At 38.1% G+C, this 20,601-nt stretch overlaps 1 protein-coding gene across 1 annotated transcript; it reads right to left on the bottom strand.

Moving 5' to 3' along the window:
• Positions 1 to 1,290: 1,290 nt before the first annotated feature.
• Positions 1,291 to 10,418, bottom strand: LOC127661053 (sideroflexin-1-like). Its single transcript, XM_052151607.1, has 11 exons — positions 10,300 to 10,418; positions 9,274 to 9,449; positions 7,865 to 8,035; positions 7,206 to 7,304; positions 6,572 to 6,647; positions 5,337 to 5,422; positions 5,095 to 5,222; positions 4,157 to 4,206; positions 4,025 to 4,074; positions 3,888 to 3,935; positions 1,291 to 3,796 (listed from the first exon to the last, which is right to left on the bottom strand). Exons 2-11 carry the CDS (start codon positions 9,435 to 9,437, stop codon positions 3,700 to 3,702), a joined length of 969 nt encoding a protein of 322 aa, XP_052007567.1. The 5' UTR covers positions 9,438 to 9,449; positions 10,300 to 10,418; the 3' UTR covers positions 1,291 to 3,699.
• Between the last annotated feature and the right edge of the window lie 10,183 nt (positions 10,419 to 20,601).

Here is a 20,601-nt window from a genome sequence, read left to right as displayed (position 1 = left end):
TGGCTGCTAATGGCTTGACGGTTTGATTCCCGGCCCACATGACTCAACATGCCGAAATGTCCTTGGGCAAGACACTGAACCTTAAATTGCTCCCAATGGCTGGCTAGTGTTTTGCATGGCAGCTCTCCCGCATTTGTGTGTGTGTGTGAATGGGTGAAATGGACAATGTAAAGCACTTTGGTAAACTCTTAAGTTTAAAAAGTTGCTATACAAGTACAGACCATTTAATTGTATACTACAGTTAAAACTAGATTAAGACTAACTTTGATGTTGGCTTGACAAAGTCTTGTCTGAAAGGTTTAAATAGTTTAACAAATTTGATGGTTATACAGACATTACAGTAAGACAAACAGCCAGCTTGCTAGTCACCAGTCAGATAAAACAACAGACAGATTGATTATATTTCTTTCCGTTATTTGTTTTGGCAGTTTTTACGATATGATATGGTTTTACACCCAGACTGCAAAGGTACAGAACATTTTATTACATAAGACATTTTATGATTTCTATGTCATACTATATTGACACTTGAAAAGGTAATGTTTTAATGATATTAGAAACTGCTTGCTGGTAACAGTCTAGTCCCTTTATCTTTACATCTCATATCTCCACAACACAACTTGTGTACTACACTTAAGTAGCTACTGAGCCATTCATGCCTAATCCCAGATTAGTATACGTTAATGACACTGACTGCATATTTTCTGTTCAGTTGTTAAAAGGACAGTTCACCCATAAAAGAAAATAAATAATTTACTCATTGACCAGACATTTGTAGCTCAAAAAAAAAAAAAATCACAAAGGCAGCATAAATGTAATCCATAAGATTCCAGTGGTTTAATCCATATCTTCAGAACTATAAATTCTCCCTGCTTTTTTTAAAAAAAAAAAGAAAACTTAAAATATTGATTTTATTCTCGCCAACACCCATATAGCTTCAGAAGATATCGATTTAAACACTGGAGTCGGATTACATTTATGCTGCTTTTATCTGCTTTTTGGACCTTCAGAATTCTGGTCACCATTCACTTGCATTGTATGGACCGACAGAGCTGAAATATTCTTCTAAAAATCTTTGTGTTCAGCAGAAGATAAAGTCACATCTGGGATGAGAGTGAGTAAATGATGAGATGAAACTGCCCTCAAGGTGACATTTTACTCAAGATTAAGTATACCTTGTATAGATAAAATAGAGAAATTTGTTGTCAAAGGAGAGACCTTCTGGTTTATAAACAAAATTAATTTATGCCAACCAGAAATGCTAACAAACAACACAGTATCATCCCAGAATTTTTTTAATATCTTTATTACATACAGTAGTTACAGATAAAATACACCAGGGTTGTAACAAAACAATACAAAACATAATGCTGGAAAAAATAAAACATGCAATAAGCACCAGACTAATTATGCTATAGTTGGTTTTCCTGGTGTGACAGGAAATCATACGGATCTTTTAAAATGACTACGCTTGCATTTCTCTGTCCTTTCCAGGTCTAAAAGGAACTATTTTCTTCAAGAGCATTTGGTGACGAGAATCTTCATTGAATTTGCAACTTCATTCAAATCCATTTTTATCCTAGCGAGATGAAATTGCTTGGTTATTCTTGACAGAAAAGTATAATGTTATATTAGTATACAGAAGGTAATACATACGGTTACGATCACTGTAGGTTCTCTCTGTTTTTCTCCAAATAACAGCCTCTTTTCTTCCTTTTACAGTTCTCTATCAGTGGTCTAGTGCAATTACAATTGCAATTTACAAATCACAAACTATTTGGTGTTCTGCTAATAAAACATTACAGACAGTAAGCTGGTTCTGTGTGACTGAGAATGTGCTGTATTTGCTGGTCTCAGATATGACAGTACAGCATACTGTCTGTCGAGCCAACACCCTGCTTTCACGTCAGGAATTCTTAGTCTATTATGCGGAGCATTACTTTGTAAAGCATTACAAGACCAACTGAACTTTGTTGGTACATTGTGCATTACTCAAATGAAGAATGAGTCTAGACAGCATGTGGTTTGTTGTTTCGGTTTTTAAGAGGGCACCCAGAGGGGAGAACAAACTATTTCATATAATTCACAATCAAGTAGTCATACCTGCATAACATATCCAACAGTTATATTATATCCAACTATACATTAGATCACCTGATATTGGTGGGGCTTTCCACTGCTTACAAAAATACCCTTTTCTTTTTCATCTGCATATGTAAACGCTTATTGTGTAACATAAAATGTGCTTTAGATATTCTAAAAATATTGCCTACATGGAGTACTCAGTGCAAAAATGAACAGAGCTTTACTGCCTCTCAGAGTACATGAAGAAAGTAACAACATGAAAGTGTTTGTACTTTTTGGGTGGGAAGTGGTTGATGGAAAAGAAACACTGTACAGCTTTGTTAACGTCATCCACATAAACAACACAAGCTACACACTAACATTACCACAATATGTCCGAAAAATTTTTTTTTTTGTTCATACACGCTCAGGTTACAGGAGTATAGTATGTATAACTTACAAAAGGTTATATCATCAGATACTGTGAATGACATTATCATATATATTGGTACAGCACATTACAGATTCCTAATGACAGCGATAAATAATTATGCTTGCTTGTTCCCACAATTGCTGGTGTCAGAGATTTTTCATGATCCAAACAAAGTAGGGCATAAGAAGCAACTCTTTCTCTATACTCTAAATATAAGCATATTACATCTATAGATCATGTACATCTATCTATATAAAATGCCAAAAAGATCTGTAGTGCCTTTAACCCATTTCCCAGACACATTAGACTGGGGAAATTATTCATACAATGGGTAATACTAATTATTAAATATTTAAATTGATATTATTTTGACCATTCTTCAATAACAACTACACAAACTTCAATCTCCATACAACCAAACGTCAAAGTCACTTCTTAGAGACATTTTCAATCATTTCAAACCAAACAGGCCTACAAGGCTTAAATAGAAAATACAATCAAGTATGGCCTTAGGAAGTATAGATGTTCGCCAGTGATAGTCCCAAAAGTAAGCAATTTGATGTGCTCATAAGAGTGTTTCCACATCTTAGGGTTTCTTTTGCCGTATAGAGAGAAAGGCAAACTGCACCCAGTCTAAGTGCATTTAACTGGCACATAATGTGGCATGCAGGTGGAAATGTTAATTTGGCAGAATAAGGTTAAATTAATTTCTGTACACAAGAGTGATTTAGGTCAGATATTTGAGCCACAAACTTAGTAATGTTTTAAGCCTCTTATAAAGAAAAATAACAACATGCAAAAACAAAATGCATAGGCTAATCTAGAATAATAGTAATGAAAAAGTAGAGGGCAAAAAATATATTTATGACAAGGCATTTGACATCAAGCATTCTATAAACTGAAGAAGAAAAAAAAGTCTATAAATATGTGGGTTGTCAATGTATGTAGAATCAGGATGGTGCATAAAGCAGCAATGCACCAGCAAACATTCAAGCGTTCAAATAAATCCAGCTGCAAATGTTGACCTTCTTTGAATATATCTACTGGTAATTTAGGATTGTACAATAACATGGGTAAATGTGACACAAAAATATATAAATTAGAATAGCGTAACAAAACCAAACATGTTCTACCCTACAAGTTGTGCCCACTAACCTCCAGTGCAATGGAGTACATCCATATGGACTTCGACCTAGAGGCCTCTACAGACCCTTGTTGAAATAAACAGTGGTGGTATGAGGATTGCTTTGTCGTATCCTCTCTTGAAGCTCAGGCTCCAGACTGCTCACCTTCATTGAACTTTATAGAGACAGAAAAAAAACAGGGTATTACCCGATTCAACATTTTAACCAAACCAGGGCAATAATGGGACTACCATAAAGGCACTCACCTCTTCTGTGGGAATAGAGCACAGCACAGCGGAGTGGCAAACACCAGACTGTGAAGGGACAGATATTCAAAATGATTCATCCATTCATTCACTTTTTGTAAAGAGGCAAGTTAAAAATCACTGCTTTTAGAACTCACCAGAATCCAACAAGCCCAACTTGTACAGGGGCGTTGAGAACTGGGAACCGCTGAGAGAATGAGAGAGATTTGAGATGTACAGTTTAAATACAAAAAAGCTTGAAATAGGATTATGTGTGAATGGTTTCTTACCTTCATGAAGGCTTTCTTCTCCAAGGCATTCATGATAACTGGAGGAATAGCTATTGGATAAAACAAATATATTAAATAAAAACACAATGAGAACTTTTTTTTTTAAACACTTCCGTCATTTCACATCTTACTGCTTTATTTGGCCGTAAATAACAGTTAGTTAAAATACATTTAATGATTAATACAAAACTTGCCAATATAAAGAGTATCTCCAATATTTACAAGATGTATAAAAAGAACTATTAATGAAAATTAGGGCTGAGAAATTTAAAGCATTCTATGATAAATAGTTGATGGTTTACCGCGTTAAAAAATTATACAAATTATTGCAGTATAGGTTTTTCCTGAAATATAATTTATGTTTTTCCCCACATGCTGTGGCTAAAATTGGAATGTATAAATTTCCAGGAGGTACATGCTCGACTCGACTGCACATACATTTTGAGATTTTAAATTTAACAAATTAAACTTCAGCATTCAGTTTGTCTTATATCTGTAGGTATAGTGTCTAATAATCCACTGGCAATGTACACTTAAGTTTATCTTGCCAATATTGCTGGATATAAATTGAATCTGCCTATTTAATCCTATTATTATAAAAGTCCACTGGAAAACGGCAGAAGTTTTCACCTAACTTTTAATTACAGCATGTCCACTGATTTTACGGGATGTATACATATACTTGCATCAAATATTTATACCTGTAAACATTAGTCTAATTAACTGAACATTTATTTTAAAGTTTACATTTAAATAATCAAAATAAATGATAACTAACCAAGTTCTTGCAAGAGACAAAATATATTTAATATGTTTTGATGTACAATGTACTATGATTAATCACAGTAAACTGTGTGATTCTTTTGTTTTTAAACAAATCTATTCACAGCCCTATTTAAAATATCAACAAAACTGATTTAACCATGCACTGCCCTTACCCATGGCTGGAACTGCCATGCCAATACGAGACACCACCACCTGTACGATGGCTTGCTGTGCAGCTTTAGTTGATTCCCCAAGGCGTTTTCCCTCAGCATCAGTGACTGGAATACCATGCTTTAGCTCTCTGTGAGGATAAAGAACTTCATCAATAAAGAATTAAATGAACCATTAATGTTTGAATCACCTCTCTTGCTGTTGATTTGTAGTGAATAAAACCTTGGAAAAACCTTTTGCTCACCTTTGTCTCATGAAGGGTATGTTGATACAGTTTGCAGCTGCTACTGCAGCAAATGGAACAAAACGGCCAATAATAGCTGGCAAGTGCTGGGGAAAGACAAGATATTTTAGATTAAACTACTTTGACGGTCACCACAGCCCAAAACATTGTCCACAACATGTGAAAAAACAACAACAAAAAAAAAAACAGCACAGTTAAAATTCCTCAAAATAAAAAACAAAATGCAATAGCTTTTAGACATATCTACTGTATTCTGAAAAGACATAACACAGTAACTATGCTAGTACTGAAACTGAGGAAATGGCTTAAAAGTTAAATCGTAGTTTTGTTACTGATTTTTAACTCAGTTTTTTTCTGAATCCAAACATAGTTGTGCCAAAAGGGACAGATCAGTCTAAGAGACCCAATTTTGATCACTCAATTCTGACCATACATGTAGTAATTGCATTTTGACTTAGCCCAGTAGTATTGCAGTACCATAGGTCCATTTACATTTCTGAAGACAGGAGTTAAAAGCAACAGTCGCCCTGTTTTAACCTGGTATCAAGTGATCTGATCACATGTGGTCAGCCGAGACGCATTCCTAAATCCACCTGGTATTACCATGCGTCTCAATTACATCTCCTGTGACCGCTTGTGTTAGATTTCAAGGAAAGGATCTCTGATTTTCATGATGACATGCATCAATTAATACATCACTCTGCTCCTGCATGAAAACGGCTAAAGAAATATATATATATATATATATATATAATAAAAAAATGTTTCTCCCTGGTGCAACTGAAATTTAATCCAAGCACAAATGCAAGCAGAATTCTCCATTATTTTAGTATTAACCTGAGCTTCAAATGTGTGTGCTTGTCATTTGTCTCTCCGTGTTGACTGAGCGGTTGATTGACAGGTGAGGGGTGGTGCTTCGCAGCTGTCCGGGATGCATTCAGGAGAGATTACATTTCACACCTTAAATGCAATGTGGTCACATGCGTTTTTGACAACCTCTGTATGTGGTTTTAGTTATCCAATCACAAAACATTTTGTACCACGTTTATATCTGTATAATTAATGCTGACCACTTGTGATTGAATCACCAAAATGCATCTTAATACCAGGTGGAAACAAGTTCAGTGAGTAGTGAACCAATATGACATCATTATCAAAATGTTGATAGTTCTGTCTGCTGTAGTTCCCATTGTGTTTAATTATAAATATTGTGACAGTTTAGGGTAGGGACAGACCTTGGTCAGAGACTTCAGGCCAAGGGCTGTTATTACAGCACCTGTGGTAGCACTAACGTAGGCTGCTCCAAGCTGACTGTAAAGTAAAATAAAATGTATAATAATATATATACATATATACACATACTTATACACACACACACAAACAAACATATGGAGCAAATCAGTACATTATAATTTGTCATGCATCTTATATTTACCACACTGACAATACAGAATGTACAACTCTCACTTTTAAGATGCGAGTTTACAAAAGAGCAATGATATGGAGTAGTGCAACATGTGGGTCAAATTATTAGATGAAAAAACTGCCAAAAAACACATCAGAAGATAGAAAACGCATATATTTGCACGCTATCTTAATTTGCCTGTATTCATCATGTGTAGTGAGCATGAAACGCATGACACTGATGATTCTCCTCCATGGCGAGTTCATGGAGTTCAAGTGGAGTGGATTCTACCATTGTTATCATGGCAATGTGGCTCATGCGATAGCTTTCAGGACACTAAAGGGTGTAATATACCAACAGGGTTTGGTCGAACACATCATCACACCATCAAGTGGGTTGCCCTGAGGCCTCCATATAGAAGCCTGCAGCTAGATAGTTTCTAGAAGTGATCGTAGCTGCCATACTTCACAGTGAGTGCTGCATCTCCACTGCGGTTAGTGTAGTTGACAATGGCGTTGAAAGACTGGTTAACCCACTGCCAAAATACCACTGCTGGAGTTGTCCTGAAAAAAGTAAAGACATTTCCATTAATGCCTTAAAACATTTTAGTCAGAGAGATACTATCCTTGTCTAAAAACTACTTTTATAGACACAGAAGTCATAAGAATTTCCCACAAAAAGCCTTTAATTTGAGTCAGATGTTGTTCCTGCTCAATGTAACTGATGACTCATTGAACTAAGTTACAGTAAGTCTAAAACAAGGAAAGAGATCCTAACTGTACATGTTTTTAAATCTAAAAGAATTTCCTAGCTGTTGGCTAAAGTTTTATGAGCAAAAATACTACCATAATAAACAGCCATCCTTCTCTTTTAAAGTACAGTTTTTATAACAGTGCAACACCCTCAATCAATCCACTAAATAGAGGCTTTTGGAAAGAGTGTGGTCTTTTCCATGATGACTCATTGGTCAAATATGCACTGAACTGAGCAGGAATATGTCTCCCAGCCCTGGAAAGATTTAGGCTATTCTGGCTATAATGTGTAATAACATTTTCAGGCTTTATGACACTTTCTGTTCATTTGGGATCCAGAGAAGTAGTGGATCGAAACTGAGTATTCCTACCTGTAAAATGTAAGCATGCTGCCCGTAATGGTCATGTTCATAGGCACTTGTGCAGACATGCGTCCAATTAGCAGCATTTTCTCTCCTGTGTCAGGGTGGAAAGCAGAATCATAGATGTATTTGGCCCTCCACAGTTGATCCTCTGTTAGCCCCGGCTTCACAACTCCCAACCTGTAAAAGGGAGCACAGCAGTTAGACATTTTATTAAAAGGGATAGTCCACCAAAAAAATACTCTCATCATTTACTTACCCTCATGCCACCCCAGATGTGTATGACTGACTTTCTTCTGCAGAACACAAACAAAGATTTTAGAGGAATATATCAGCACTGTAGGTCCATACAATGCAAGTGAATGGCAATGAGAACTCTGAAACTCTAAAATGTGCATTAAGGCAGCATGAAAGTAATCCATAAGACTCCAGTGTTTAGATTCATATCTTCAAAAGCAATATGATAAGTGCGGGTGAGAAACAGATCAATATTTAATTCATTTCTTTCCTAAAAATCTCCACTTTCACATCTGAATGTCACATGTGGCATCTGTTTAGGAAATTTATTGTTATAAAGGACTTAAATATCTATCTGTTTCTCACCCAAACATAACATCACTTCTGATGACATCGATTTAAACACTGGAGTCGGATTACATTTATGTTGCTTTTATCTGCTTTTTGGACCTTTGGAATTCTGGTCACCATTCACTTGCATTGTATGGACCGACAGAGCTGAAATATTCTTCTAAAAATCTTTGTTTGTGTTCTGCAGAAGAAAGAAAGTTATACACATCTGGGGTGAGTTCATATCATGAGGGCGAGTAAAAGATGAGAGAATTTTCCATTTTGGGTGAACTATTGCTTTAACACATCAAAACAAGTATTTTTCATAAACTACTTTTTTTTATGATAGGCTGACATCAGCTTGGAGGGAAGAAACAATACTTAAATCTGTAATAGGGACCTGCTACAACTGGAACTACATCAGTAGTAAAATAAAGGCAAATACTGTGCATAATCAAGCAAAAACCTTGCAGAGCATGCGGTACCATTTCAGGTGGTATACTTCTAAGAAAATGGGCCTGTATTCTATTTAAAGCTGAAGAAGTACATCAAAGTATTTTTAAGGATTTTAAAGGTTGAAAATACAAAAGATTCCTTTCTCTGATATATTTACACACAAAAACATGGTCAGAGATAATCAGAACTTACATTCAAGATGTAAGGTCTGATTAGCACTACTTCATTTCAAACAAACAACAACAAAAATCCATGCTATTTTTCATTTAAAAAGGACATTTAATATTTATTATGCATTGCACCTAAAAGATTTCCTATAGCTTGTTTTTTAGATTTAATGCTCATATTAACAGAATTACGAACAATTCAGCTCTTTGTGGTCAAAGCTCTCAGACCTGTAGTTCTCCACAGTAACTCTGGCATCCTCTAAAACCTCACTGGACATTAGGACGTTTCTCGGGTCCGTAACCATGAAGAAGTGCTGAGCGCGGCCCATAAATGTGCTCTGGTCCCATCGTGGTTCCTTAATGTTGATATTCAGAGGCAAATCTCCAGACATTCTATTCCACTTCTAAGAAGATCAAGGAAGCCTGGGTTATTGTCAATCAACAATAAATACTAGGTATAAAATGGTGCAGATACTTTAAAGATTTGTGTTTCTAATGTGTCATTTTACAACAAAAGATTGAGATCAGTAACGTTGAGGTGCCCAACCACATTACGGACAACATTCCAGATGATAAGAAAATAGTTTCAAATTTGAAAGTGAAAATAAAAAATGACCGAGGACGTTTCCGGTAAAATACATTTTAGACATTTAATAATTTACATAATCGACCCTGACTCTAAATGCTTGTGCATCATTGTGCATCACTCGTTGCCGTGCACGCCTGTAAGCTCTCCTGCTCTAATGATTGACAGATAAACACGTGATGTCAACAGCAAGGCATGTCAAACGACCCATGACTGAAAGGGTCTGGTTAACTTATACACCTGTGTTAAAAAGTTCATTTTAGAAAGTATTGACCGCTGGCCATCCTAATAAAGCACATTATTTATTTATCTAATGTACCTTAGACTGCACGTGAGACGACCCGCATATTTACAGCTGTTGTAGCTAACTAAAGCTAATTGTCCTGCTGATGTGATGGAAACGGACAAGGACATGTATAATAAACACATTCATTACGCCACAGAGTTTAATTTAATTCGATCCACACTTGCTGAGCTGTCAAGCTGTTCTGTTAGGGATATTTACATTTAAAAAGTAAGAAATATAACAACAAACAAACCGATATCCCCTTAAATTGGCTAAACTAACGTTAGCTGGCTACCATTTAATCTCGCTTTCATGAACACAACAACCATACCACAAATACAGGAACCCTCGAAGAGTCTTCCAATAAAAGGCCGACACATACCTTGCTAAACGACCACAGGTAACGTCAAGGTACACCTTGTGACACCTTCAAACATATGACCTCGGCGCTTACTGTTTTTCTGTGCGAGATGACAGTACGCTTTATCTTCTTCTTCTGCGGGTTTACTGGTGGGCTGCAAACCAACTAAATAGGTGCATGCCGCCACCTACTGTGCTGGAGTGTGACGAGGATGAAGTCTAGGAATAAAATAATGATTTCCTATATTCTATGTTTAAGATTATTTTTTCTAACAAATCTCCGAATTGCTTTTACTATTTTACCTGTTACTTATCTAATATGTAAAATATTGTATAGAGTATATTCTGTACATCCTGAAGCTTGCAGTTCTCTAATAAGTTCAATTATTTTGTGTTATATTTGATACATTTAGTTAAAATTAGCTGGTGGCGAAACGTTTGGAATAATGTACATACTGTTTCAGAAGGAAATTGGTTTTTAATTCACCAAAGTGGCATTCAACTGATCACAAAGTACAGTCAGGACATTACTTATGTAAAAAAACAGCATCATCAAATTGAAAAAAGTCCTTTTCGATCAAATCTAGACAGGCCCCATTTCCAGCAGCCATCACTCTATCACCTTATCCTTATCCCATTTGGTACGTTTCGCGGCTGACCCACCAGCCCACTGGTTTCTCCCGATGGCCAGTCCGCCCCTGATTGCTCCCAAAGTGTGTCGGCCCACCTGGAAAATGGCCGGTATGCCAGATTACCAGTCTAGCCCTGCAGTGGGCAAAGAAACACAGACATTGTACAAAAGATTATTGGAAAGAGTGTTATAGATAACCACTGAACTTCACTGAGCTTTTGTGGGATCAGCTAGACTGTAAGGTGCATGAGAAGTGCCCGACAAGACAGCCAAATCTATGGCAAGTGCTACAGGAAGTGTGGGGTGAAACCTGAGTATCTGGACAAACTGACAGCTAGAATGGCAAGGATCTGCAAAGCTGTCATTGATGAATACGATTTTTTTTGATGAGAACTCTTTGAGTAGTTTAAGAAGTTCTGCACATTTCTGAACAACGATACAAACTGACCATTATTTCTGTCAAGATATCATCTATACATGTTTGAAGGCTTACGAGTAATGCCATTGAGTCGGAACATATAACAACCTTATCTGGCAACACTTCCTAGACCCAGCCAAGTGACATTTGAATAACAACCGACTCTGCAGTGTACACTGATGTCCCATCCATTATTTTAAACGATTTTAAACTCGGGTACATAATAGGCTGCACCTGTTCGTCCAGTGTCAGGGTTTCTTGAGCCATCAGTGTACACTGGAAGAAATGCATAATGGGCAATTCTAATATGTTCCAATGCTATAGATTTTATATTAATTTTCACTCTCCTTTTTTAATGTATTTATGTAATTTAAAGTTAACTGTCAGTTAAATGAATAACCACGGCGGCATCGGGATATTGCAACAGTTTGTCCAAATATTCTAGAATATAATGACATTTCTTCTTCCCACTCTTTAGCTTTCCATGCATATCCTGATACTCTTGAAATTATTGTTTCCCAACTCTCTTTTAATACTTTCCTTGCCTGATGTGCTTTATTATGACCCTGTAAATTTAACCAATATGCCATAGATCATTTTTAATGCCGTATTTTTGACAGCATTTCTGACAGCTCTACCTACATTGCTGCTACTGGTGTTGTTTTCATTGCAATACACCTGTAATACACTTTAATGATCTTGTTTGAATAATATCCAGTTAATTGAGCAAAGAATGTGATGCAGACCCATACACAATCCATAATCTAATACAGAGCAAGAAGTGCATAGTATACATCAACGTCTGTTTGTCTGCATCCCACTCCTCTCCTGCTACACGTCTCAAAATAGGTTCAGCACTTTATTACACTTCTTTTCTATATATTCAATATGAGTTTTCCACGTTAGTTTACTATCCATCCATAATCCTAAATATTTAAATGTTATCATTCTTTCCAAGGGCTGTCTGTACATTTGCAACTGTATATTTTGTCCTATTTTTTTCCTGGTGAGTAACCGACAACATGACTTTGATATAGAAAATGTAAAGCCCCATTCTAGGGACCATCATTCCACACTCCTTATTGCTTGCTGAATTGAGTAATACATGTAACATTTCTTCCACTTTTCCACATTGCACCATATTCTGCATAAAATGCTGTACTGATGTCTGGATTTACTTCTTCAAATATATCATTTATCATATTATGAAATAATATAGGGCTCATAACACTTCCTTGAGGTGTTCCATTCTCCACATTAACCATGTGTGATAGTGTGTCACCAACCTTCACTTGAATTGAATGTCCAAAAAGAAAAACTCAAAACCCAATTGTGCAGCCTTCCCCCTATTCCAATCTTCTGCAATTTGCCCCTATTCCAATCTTCTGTGTTCCTTGCCACAGTCGCCATCGGCTTGCTCACTGGGGTTATAAATACAATTATTATTTAATTACTTATTTTTAAACACAATTCACAATCATATTTTATCAAACTGCACAATAACGACTCTCAAGACATTATAAATATTACAGTTTAATTTTCTGTTAATGCATGATTTTCTGTAAAGCTGCTTTGAATGTGTGTTGTGAACAGGGGCGGATCTAGAAAAATATTTACGGGGTGGCGAGAGGGGGGCAGGAAATTTTGAGGGGTGGCAACATATGGCAGACTTATATATACTTAATTTAATCACGTTATCACAGTTTGATGAGAAATAGTATGTACACACTACAAAAGGGCACAGGCTGCCATTTACAAACTCATACAGACAAACTTAATCTCATGCAATCAATGTCTTGCATTTGAGGTTTCATGTGAAACAGTTCATATTAGGAATAAGTGACCATACAATGTGATCTCACTTAATAGGAGATAGAAGTATGATTGAAGTAAGGGCATTATCACCGGAAAGGCATTAAGGTAAGACACAGGAGATGACAGGCAGATGTGTGAGAGGGGAAGCAAACGCATGCAGCATTTGTACAAGAAGAAACTATACAAAGAAAAACTTACACATGAAGATCTATGGACTTAGCTGTACTAAAGTATGCATAAATACACTGTGGAAATAAATAGGTCACAGCACTCAAACGAGGTACTGGACATCGCTTTAATTGTTTACTCAGAACACCCATTAATCCAAACTGATCAGTCTCTTGCCGCTCTGGCGCCATCTCGTGCTGCATTCAGTGCAGTCGGACACTGGAGATTCGCGCTCCTAAATTGTCAAATTGGCCATAACTTAAAATTCTTTGCTGCCAACTGGGGTGGCAGAAGGGGTGGCAAGGTATTCTTTTAGGGTGGCATTTGCCACCCCATGCCACCCCGGTAGATTCGCCCCTGGTTGTGAAAGGTGCTATACAAATAAAAATGAAGACTTCCCTAGAGCTCCCCCAAAGAACATTATGAGAACTAAAATCTCCACACCATATTACATTACCATTACTATCACCCCCATTGTATTTAAACTTTAAATTATTAATTGCTTACACTCATTATAAAAATTCACTACTCTTAACTTCCCAACTAACACCACACCTCAACCACAACACATTCATTTTGTGTTTCTACTATTATCTCTCTATATGCTACCCTATCCTTTACAAATATGGCTCACCCACCACCACCCATTTCAACCCTATCCTTCCTCACTGATGTGTATCCTGGAATAACTAAATCTTATTGCGGTTCAAGTCAAGATTTTTTCCACAAATAATATCAGGAATAGTTTTTTTTTTCTTAATTCTTGACTGTTAGCAATTATACTTTGGCCATTCCATTGTAAACTCAGAAATGCTATATTTTTGTTTTACCTCTCTGACAGCCTAAAGGCCCCTGAGATGTAGAAGAGCCCTCAGACTGTCCAAGAAGTGCCTGAATTCGATCAACTGAAGTATCAGTTATACCTACATGATGTGCAGCTGCATCTAAATAAAATGTTTCAGTTCTTTTATTTGTTTGAGCTGTACAGTTAATAATCTCAGAAATAAATGGCACAACATTAATCTTATTAACCACAAGTGGCTCTGCATTAAAAGGGCAATTATGGTTACATGATCATTTTCCAAATCCATCCTGCATCCCTAATTGGGGTTAAACTGTTATTCCCAGCCTCTCCATGCTCAATCTGAACTTGCCTCACATCTTGTGCATATGTCATATTATGCAAAGTCTTATATTTCATGGCTCCTTTGGCTTGTTTTTGGGCCTTGCATCCTAGAAAGGTTGCACTATGTGGCCCACCACAGTTACAGCACTTTGGTTCAACTCCTTCCCCACATTGCCCATAATCATGATCTCCACAACATTTACAGCATCTCCTTTTCCCTTTACACACTGCTGCTACATGACCCAACATTTGACAATTAAAGCATCTAAGTAGAGGACTTATATATGGGCATACTGTATAGCAGATGCAGGACTGGACTGGTAATCTGGCACACTGGGAATTTTCCTGGTGGGCCGACGCAATTTGGGGCCGATCAGGGTGGACTGGCTATCGGGAGAACTGAGCGGGCTGGTGGGTCAGCCACGAAATGGGCCGAATGGGCCGCGGTAAGCTAAAATGAGCCGCCGCGTTATGCAGAACAGACCACAAAATGGCCCCACTATATGCAGAAAAGGCCAGCGAACCCATCCCGCCCCAACAAGTTTTGGGCCAGTTGCTATCTAAAATCCCTGGCTGATTTCTCTTCCCAATCCTATTTTTACACGTTCTGGTAGGCTTATGCAGTTAAATGTTATTAACATTCTGGTACTTGCTTCTCTTCTACCATTCATGTTTGTAGATAAACGTTGCACCTTTGTCACTATTTCACTCCTTATATGTGTTTTTAACACTTCATCTAGGCACCCTTGTGATGACTCCCTTAATGTTTTCACTTTCTTCCAGTATATGGACTTTTACAGCTACCCATCCCATCTCCTTTATCTTCAATGCGGCATCTTGTTGTGTCTTATCCATACAAAAAAGGACATGGTTGTTGGAAAACTATCATGCAGATTTAATATTGCCAAGCATTTTTTTTAATTAGTTTGGTCAATCTCATTGGGTTATTGATGTTTCAACTACAGCAGAATACATTACCATAGCCTTGTACGTCCATCATGGTTTACAGCTAAACTAAGCCTCAGCATGCCAAAGAGGATGCTTATAGAAGCAGGAATAAAATCTTGTATAATCAGGCCAAAAACACACTGACTAAGGAAATTAAGGTGGCTAAAAGAAACTATTCTGAGAAGCTGAAAAACACGTTTTCAGCTAACGACCCTGAATCAGTGTGCAGAGGTCTGAAAGACATTACCCTCCAACACTGTGGGGAATCAACAACTGGCTGATGACTTGACAGTCTCACACCCCACACCCGCTCTGACCTTCACTTCACAAAAACACCAACACCTCCTGCAACCACCATGAGTCTGTCCTCTGCACTTCAATATCTGTCTGGTTTGGTTCAGCTACAAAATCGGACATCAGAAGACTACACAAAGAACAGTTTGGACTGCTGAGAAGATTATTGGTTGCTCCCTGCCTTCCCTTCAAGAAATGTACACTTCCAGAGTGAGGAAAAGGGCTGGAAAAATAACTCTGGACCCCACTCACCCAGCCCACTACCTTTTTAAATTGTTGCCTTCTACCTACAGAGCTCTGAGCACCAGAACCATCAGGTACAAGAACATCCATCTCAATGATCATTGCCCCATTGTGCAATAATTACATGCAATTAATAGTAAATTATGTTTATTTAACATATCCTACCTTTTCTGCATTACATTCCCTTGCACTGTATATAACAGATTTGTATTTGTACATACATATATTGTTTTTTTATATATATATTTTTGTCTTTTTGTGTATTCCTACTCGACTTGAGCCACGGTTGACTCCAGAGGAAGAGAACCTATCCAGGGACCAGTAGCGGCACGCCCGTTGCACACGGCACCCTAGCCACGCTTGGAGTCAGACTGACGTGACATGCATGTGGTGTGCCTCATAGCGCCATGCCCGTCTCGGGACTCGAGTCTGAGGCCAATGCTGAAGTGTTCTCATATTCATCAACCCAAGTTGCGTGATTGCCGTTGAGGATGCCAAATGCCCCAGGAGCCTCTGAAATTGTTTCAGTGGAACCGCAATTCTCCATCTGAACGGCTTCAGACAGTTCAGCACCGACTGTGCATACTCGCTCGTGAGGCGTGCCATCATTGAGACTGAGTGTAACTCCTTGCAGAGAAAACAGATGTTCTGAACCGGAGAGAGCTTGCTAATTTCCCAGTTGACCCGAAGCCCAACCGGCTGAGGTGCCTGAGCACCAGGTCCCTGTGTGCACACAATAGATCCCACGAGTGAGCTAGGATCAGCCAGTCGTCGAGATAGTTGAAGATGTGAACGCCCACATCCCTGAACGGGGCAAGGGCTGCCTTCCTTCCTTGCCACGGACAGACCGAAGGGGAGGACCTTGTACTTGTATACCCGGCCCTCGAAAGCAAACCGTAGGAAGGGCCTGTGTCGAGGTAAGATTGAAACGTAGACGTAAGCGTCCTTCAGGTCTACAGCCGTGAACCATTCTTGATGTTGGATGCTTGGATGGATGCTTGATGTTGGAGTTTTTGTGTCAGCATTTTGAACAGGAGTCTGTGCAAGGCCCGGTTCATAACTCGCAGGTCAAAGATTGGCCACAACCCACCGCCAATCTTTCTTGGGTACGATGAAGTAGGGGTTGTTAAATGCTGACCACCAAGGTGGACATAATTCCCGAGAGTCTGCGCCGTGACCTTCGTTGCCCGGGGGCGGGATCGGTCACCCAGCACAGCTCCTGCATCGATCTCAGGTCAGACTACCCTCATGCAGTTTTCGCAGCACCTCGGTTTGGTGCACTTGCAGGAGAGCCGTGGCTTGCAGGACAGAGGCGGCCTGTCCAGCTGCACCTTAGGCCTCAGCCACCAGTGACGACGTAGGCCCACAAGTCCTGGATGGGAGTCTCGGATGGTTCCACCTGGTGGCAGCGCTCTGCGGGCACAGGTGCACCGCGACTGCCTGATCCATCTGGAGAATCGCAGAAAACCCACTGGCAGCCCCGCCATCAAGGTTAGTGAGTGTGGAGGAGCTCACAAATCGGGTTTGGTGGAGGATTGCAGCTCACTGAAACACAACTGCTCAGCTCCGAAGAAATTATCTGAACGAGTGGTTGCAAGTCAGCTCCTTTTATACCTGTATGTCCGGGGGAGTGACATGCAAATTCCACTCACCAATTCCCATTGGCCTTTTCTCAAAGATCAGAGGTGTTTGTGGCTCCCAAGGGCGACTCCCAGTGTCACTACATCGACACAACTAAGAGTGAGTGACAGAAGGGGAACGTTCTTTTTGTGCCTTCTCCTTCTCCCAGCATGTCTGCAGCACCCTTTTTTACTGGATGGATCTCCATGCCCCTTAAGCTGACGCAGTAGTATATACAAATATATAATTTATCATAATGGAAAATAAGTTGAACTCATTACACTTACTTGAGGCTTCCCGTTTTCTACATCATATTGGCTTGATAACTCTGACCCTATCTATCTTCACTTGTATAGTTTTTCCATCTATAAAGTCCAAAACCCAACTGAAATTTTCCCTCTGATTCCATTAAGTGCAGTTTGATTAGTAACCCATACATCCACAACATATCCTAGGTTTTCTCAACATCAAAAAACACTGCCACCACTGTTTCTTTATTTACATGGGCTTTCCTTAATTCGTCCTCTAGACATATCACTGGATCTATAGTGTTCTTTACTTTCCTGAATCCGCTTTGATATGTAGCCACCATACCTCTATTCTCCAAGAAATAAATGTACCTCTCATTTATCATATGCTCTGTTAAATTAAAGATGTGTGATGTCAAGGCAATTGGTCTGTTGTTTCTACTGGCATCTTTTCCAGGTTTCCTTAGTAGAATAATTATTGCCTCTTTCCAGCTCCCTGGCAAACTTCCCTCATCCCACACTTTGTTATACAGCATCAATTGGTTCTCAGAGCTTTCTACACTTAGATTTTTTAACATGCTATAACATATTTCATCTTTGCCAGGTGCAGTCTTTCCTGTTTTATCCAGTGCCCTTCTTCATTATCCCATGCTAAAAGGGAAATCTTATTCACCATCACTATTAACTTTTCTTCACAATGCCTCCATGTTTTCAGATTTGTTCTCTCTCTGCCTCTTCTTCCTTCTTTAGACAGATTGTTGGAACTATTCACCATAACAAAAGTGTTTGGCAGGCTGCTCCCCAACTCTTTTTTTCTTTTAATGAACCTAGAGCTGTTTTCAATGATTTCTGTAAGGTAACAGGGACATTTATGTGTGGCTTTCAAAAATCACAAAAATAAAACTTTAAAGATAAGGTTTTTAACAACATTAAAGGAATATTTTGGGTTCAATACATGTTAAGCATTTGTGTCATAATATTGTTAACCACAAAGATTTATTTCAACATCTCTTTATTTAAAAAAATTAATAAAATTTTGGTTACAGTGAGGGACTTAAAATGGAAGTAAATGGGGCCAATCCGTAAATACTCATTATTTCAAAAGTATAGACACATTTCATAAACAACATGCGTGTTAACATGATTTTAGTGTCTTTTAATCACTTACTAACCTTTTCTGTGTGAAGTTATATCCAATTTGACAACTTCGTTAACATGACGACGTTACATTTTTAACCTTGAAATCCCACAAAAAACTATGATTTAAACAACTTTACAGCTCAAATAATACACAATTTTTAACAGAAGAATTAATATGTGTTTTATAAAATTATAAGCTTCACATTTCTGTCTTTAAACCCTCCAAAAATTGGCCCCATTCACTTCCATTGTAAGTACCTCACTGTAACCTTAATATATTTAGAGATTAAATATTTTTTTGTGGAAATCAACATTATGCTAAAAATATAGAATTCTGAATATTTCTATAATAATCCTTGGCTGCAGTTTGGAATATTAGAAAAATGAGCGATAAGATTTCAAGACGGCAAAATGTTCTTTGTGTTTTGAATATAGAGTGTTAGGTAGGCTATATTTGGTTAAAGAGATAGTATAAATGTGCACTTTATCTTTATGGATACTTGTAGCTAAGTGCAAGCAAGTGTTTACTTTGCAATTAACTGGAATAATGTCAGTTTACACCTACTACTTTAAGGCTCTGGGTTACTGATCAGAAGGTCAGGGGTTCAAGCCCCAACACCACCAAGACACCACTGTTGGGCCCTTGAGCAAGGCCCTTGAACCTATCTGCTCCAGGGGCGCTGTATCATGGCTGACCCTGCACTCTGAGCTTAGCTGGGATATGTGAAAAATAAATAATTTCACCATGTATATGCAGAAATGTATGTATAATGTGTGACAATTGATCAATTTATTTATTATTGTATTTACTTATAACAACATACAGAGCAAAGTAATGTCGTTAAATGAACACTATGTGGCAGTATAATGCTATGAAAGATGCTCCGACCTCCTTGACGGTTTATAAGGGATCCATTACAGTTGATCCCATCCACCTTCAACAGGAGAGTTGATCAAAGGACTTTTCTGTGACAATAGATCACACTTTGTTTGAAAAAACAAATTTAACAATTCTTCCTAATTTGACCACAAAAGAGTAAAAAAAAATCTTGTTCAGAATGTGTTTTCTTTATTAGCTGAAGGCAACGGTCTTACCTCCAGACCAGTGTAAGATATAATTGGATTTGTAAGTTGTTCCTCAAGACTACTTTTCATATAATACTCTTATGCTATGAGAGACGGTTGTCAACCACTGAACCAAATGGCATCGTGAGACGTTCCACATAATCCAATCACCTTGCCTGAGAGGCGGGCTTAAGGTAGGCTAACATAGACTTTGTCTCAGGTGAGGTCATCCGGCACAACATGGAGACAGGTAAAGGCATTTAACTAGATTAAACTTTGTTTTTGTTGCATTTAGGCTTCAAGTAAACAACGGACCAATAGGATAAATAAATACAGGGAACTATTTGATCTTATTGGTAATGCAAGTAATTCCCTACTAATTTGTTGACTGTATAGCCTATGTGCCTCAAGGATCTTCTAGAGGATAACTTGCGCTGACGAGATTATATTAGTCATTTTCAAGACATTTGAATAGATTTGAAGCCTCTTCACTCTTATGCATTTAATCTAGTCCGATTTACCAACGTGCCCTCGTTGCCTTCGGAAATGGTCCAATCAAGCCTGTGTACTGCGTTAAGATGCGCTTTACGCAACCTGTTGCTTGTGCG

This window comes from Xyrauchen texanus, chromosome 20 (assembly GCF_025860055.1).
Source record: "Xyrauchen texanus isolate HMW12.3.18 chromosome 20, RBS_HiC_50CHRs, whole genome shotgun sequence".
NCBI lineage: Eukaryota > Metazoa > Chordata > Actinopteri > Cypriniformes > Catostomidae > Xyrauchen > Xyrauchen texanus.
Note: the sequence above shows the minus strand (reverse complement) of the source record. Positions and strands in the feature narration are given on the sequence as shown.